Below are 4,105 nucleotides of genomic sequence, written 5' to 3' on the forward strand. Positions count from 1 at the left end.
CTGTCTCCTGGCGGGGGCTAGTGGAGAAACCAGCCCACGCCAAGCTGCTGGGTGTAGCCCCTTAATGGGGATTTAAGGGAGAGGGGGTTGTTGTTCCAAGCTCTCCCATTTTGGGTGAAGCTGGGGAGGTTTGGGGGCAGGGCATTGGTTGGATTGGGGGTGATGGGGTTTGCAGGGCGACAGGGGAAATCCCTTGGGCATGCGGTGAGGGGAGGGACAGAGGAAAAGTTTGCAGCTGCCCAACTTAAAAGCAGCGTTGGTGCCAAGTCAGAGCCATGGCCTTGAGGGATTTGAGGGATAAACTCACTGTGGAGCCTTCGCCGCGTACACACGTCGCCCGTCTGAGCCCGTAAAACCTGCTGAATCATGCAAATGCCCAGTGTTTTTTTTCTTTTTTTGTTGTTACATGGGAGCAGAGCAGAGCCAATGACTCGGCCTCTCCCACCCAAGGCAGATGTAAAACGGCAACTGGTCACCTCTTCCCCCAGGATGGGGAAACTGAGGCACGGATGTGAATGCTGCACCAGCTCACCACCACACCTGGAGGCCCACGAGGATGCTGAGAAGAGGTGGATGGGGGCACCTCGAGCACCAAGCAGGTCCCATTTTTCCCCCCAGGCTGCATTGGCCATCACTGGAGCAGCTCATTGCACCCTTCTCTGACCCAGAAGCGATGGGGCTCACCCAAACCCCCCCAGGGTCACCCCCTCCTTGGGGCACCTCTCTCCCAGGAGCTCCCAGCCACAAGCCCATCGCTCGTACAGGTGAAGAGGTGTGGAAATTGCAGCTGGGGAAAAAAACATGAGGGCAACGGATAGGGCATCATTTTGGGGTGCAGCTCTCTCGCAGGGAGGCAATAAGGGGATTTTGCAGAGTATTCCCTTTCCTGAAGGGAACCTGACTCTCCTCGAGCATCCAAAGCACCTTGTAACACCCAAATACTGTCAAAAATCAGATCTCGGCAACGATGGACCCTCGCCTGCAAACTCAGGGTGTGGCTGATGGGGGCTGCGGGCAACCAGGGAGCTGCACGTCCAACCTCATTCAAAATGATTCATTTAAGGGAGTAATTCCAAGAGCTGCTGGGTCTATTTGGCCCCAGAGGGAGGTGGTTCCCCCCAACCTGGCTTTGCAGCTCTGGGTGTACATAGGGGTTGGGGAGATCCAGCTGAAAAAATCACAGGCTTGAAAGAAATAGGTCTGACTATAAGGGGAAAAGAGGAGCCAAGGGCCAGCTGAAGCCAACCACAAAATTCCTATCAGTCAGGAAAAGCCAGGAGGCAGCGGGGCAGCCGGGAATCAAATGCTTCATCTTGGTTTTAAACAGGATTTTTTGCTGCCAGGGTAGAAAGGAGGGGGTTCAGCCAAGTGCGGCTTAGTTAAAACCAGCACCCGGACTCCTGAAGCACCACAAAAGCCTGGATTCTGTCCCCAAAAGTCGCTGCTCCTCTTGCTTTTAGCATCACCCTTGGTCCAGCTCTTGCTCAGCAGCACCGAGCTCTCAGACACGCCGAGCTCTGAAAGCCCATTAACACAGCTGGGTAAGCGTCGTACCTCTCCTTTACATCCCGCTATTTCCCCCCCTCTTTTAATAATTTCTCTTAATTTGGGAGGGAGAAAGACACTCTGGGGTGCTCAAGCCCGTGTCCCAGTTGGGAACATGCTCCGGGGGATGCCCATAAAGTTTATTATTTTTTCCCTGCTGGAAAACTTCCTAAAATCCCCCCTTTCCCTGCATGCCAGGGTGCTGAGAAGAGAAGCAGAAAGAGCGGCTCGCTGGCGTGACTTTACACTCACGTGGGCCGGGGCTGGCTGTGGGAACAGCATCCACGCATCAGGAAAACTGAGTAAGAAATTGGGGGGAAAACCCCCGAAGCAACCAGCAAAAGGCACCGCTTCCTGCCTTATACCTCAAAATAATTTTAAAAAAATTAAATAAATCAGTAAACCTCCCAGGTTGGGGCTGGAAGCGGCACTTACCCCGGTGATGACGGCGCCGGGGCAGGAGGTGATGAGCAGGAGCAAGCAGAGGGTTTGCAGGAGCTGGCCCATGGCGCTGGGGCAGGAGCCGGCTCCCCCGCGCCGCCCCCGTCTGGCAGCAGCCCCGCGCCTCCCGCCCTATATAACCCCTTCCAGCTCCGCCACCCTGGGCTTTTTTTTTTTTCTTCCCCCTGATGATCTCAGAAATAAGCAGATGAGACCTGAATCTCTAATGGTAGAAAAGAAATATTAATAAACCACAGAGGAAGGGGAAAAAAAAAAAACAACAAACCCCAACACACCACCTCTCCCACCCGCACCCACGTCCCAGGGTTATTTGTCAGCTAAGCCAACACAGCTGGATTTTCCAAGCACACCTCTCTACCCATATTTATCCCTGATGGGCGTAGTTAAGAATTGAATCAAAGATTTGTGATTATTTAGCTAAAAGAAAACACGAGAATAAAGTTACCCTGCTACTTCTCGGCTCGTGAGAGCACAACGTGCAATGATGTGGCCCTGTGATAAATATCCTGTAGAAATAAAGACTCAGCTGCATTTATTTGTGAGAATAAAAGAAGGCAGAGGGGGAATAATATCTTTTTCAGTAATGAGGGTGTGTTTGAATCTGAACATAATGTGTAAATATGTTGATTTATGGTTTGAAATGTATCCCCCATACCTCAAATTGCATTTGGTGCTTCTCCTGGGAGCACAAGGGAATAAGACCAGGGATCGCTAACGGGGCAAAAAAGGCAGGAAAACCTGGAATTATCAGCTTCTTTTTTTAATTTGTACACCCTGGGAGGATGCAAGGGGCAATACCCCAACCTGCTTGGGGATGGGGGGCCTCGATGAAAACACCCACCAGCCCCCGCAGTCGCATCCATCAGGTGAGCGAGGAATCTCTGCAGCCTCCGCGATGTGACATCCCTGGGGAGCTGGGGCCGTTCGTCACCCGCCGCCTCATCCCGGGCAGCCCCTTGGGGAGTCCCACAATAGAAAAAAAAAAAAAAAAAAAAAATCATTAACAATTTAAATACCCTTCTGTGGCCAGCGCACAGTCCTGGGCCCCCACAGTCCAGCCTGGATTTGGCTGAGGACCCCCAAACCAAGCTCACAGTGCCCACAGCCGGGCTGGCCAGAGGCTGTGCAAGCAGAGACCGTGGCTAAGACCCTTTGCACAAGGGTGGGAAATAAAACTCCCCTTTTTCCCCCCAAAATAAAGCTGGGTTTACGATTCTGACTCAGCAAGATGGATTTTTCCAGCCCTGGATCGCTAAGTACCATCCCCGTAGTACCAGGGCTCCCCACCAACGTTATGAATTTAGTCCCTTCTGGCTTTTCCCACTGAGGAATAAACATCCCTGCGCCCGATTTTGGGACTGCTCCCTGCCAGACCCGATCCACGGGGGCAAATTAGGGACTGGGAGCAGCCGGGGGCCTCGGCCCCAGGGGGGGAAACATGGCCCGAGGCGATGGGCTGGGATTTGAAATATGGGTTTGATTGGAGCCATGGGGTTTAATGGAGCTTTTGTGCTGAATTTCTTTTGTAGAGTATCAGTCTGGTGCTAAATCGCCTATTTAATTGGTTAAAAATAGCCCCGGCATTTCCCTGCCCGGAGAACAGCGCTGCTTTTGATGTGGCAGCTGTTCTGCTGCTTTGCTAAAGTCTCCTCCACCTAGGCTTGAATTAATTAATCCCAACTCTCCCAAAATTCCTCCCCTCCAGAAATCCTGCAGCCGGGAAGGGCTCAGGAGCGGTTGTTTCCTTGAGAAGGCGCTGACGGGATGGGAGGGATGCAGCCCTCAGCCTCCGTAGGGCATATTTGTGGGATTTGTCATGTGTTGCTTCCTAGGGGTGGGGAAAAAACCCTCAAAAAAGGCAATATAAACCCAAGCCATCCCAGCAGGGGCAGATGCAGCGGGGAGCCCCTGGGCAGTCGGGATCAGAGCTCTCGGTGCTGCCCAAGAGAGCTCCCAGCTCGACCAAAGGGAAAGAAAAATAAAATCAAAAATAAAAAAAATCCCCCTGCGCTTCACTTTCCCCATCAATAACATTTTAATTTTCCAACCTGACAAGCCGAGATCTATTGCCAGGCGCAGCCGGGAACGGCTTTAGCCC

General features: G+C 52.5%; 1 protein-coding gene across 1 annotated transcript in view; it reads left to right on the top strand.

Annotated features, from left to right (window-relative positions):
* Positions 1 to 2,821: 2,821 nt before the first annotated feature.
* The window catches only part of LAMTOR5 (late endosomal/lysosomal adaptor, MAPK and MTOR activator 5), a 4,071-nt gene continuing 2,787 nt past the window's right edge, over positions 2,822 to 4,105 (top strand). Inside the window, exon 1 of the mRNA XM_009644589.2 lies at positions 2,822 to 2,873. Within this exon, the coding sequence (XP_009642884.1) occupies positions 2,822 to 2,873 (52 nt within the window). The remainder of the gene's footprint in view (positions 2,874 to 4,105) is intronic.

This window comes from Egretta garzetta, unplaced genomic scaffold (assembly GCF_000687185.1).
Source record: "Egretta garzetta isolate BGI_Z169 unplaced genomic scaffold, ASM68718v1 scaffold688, whole genome shotgun sequence".
NCBI lineage: Eukaryota > Metazoa > Chordata > Aves > Pelecaniformes > Ardeidae > Egretta > Egretta garzetta.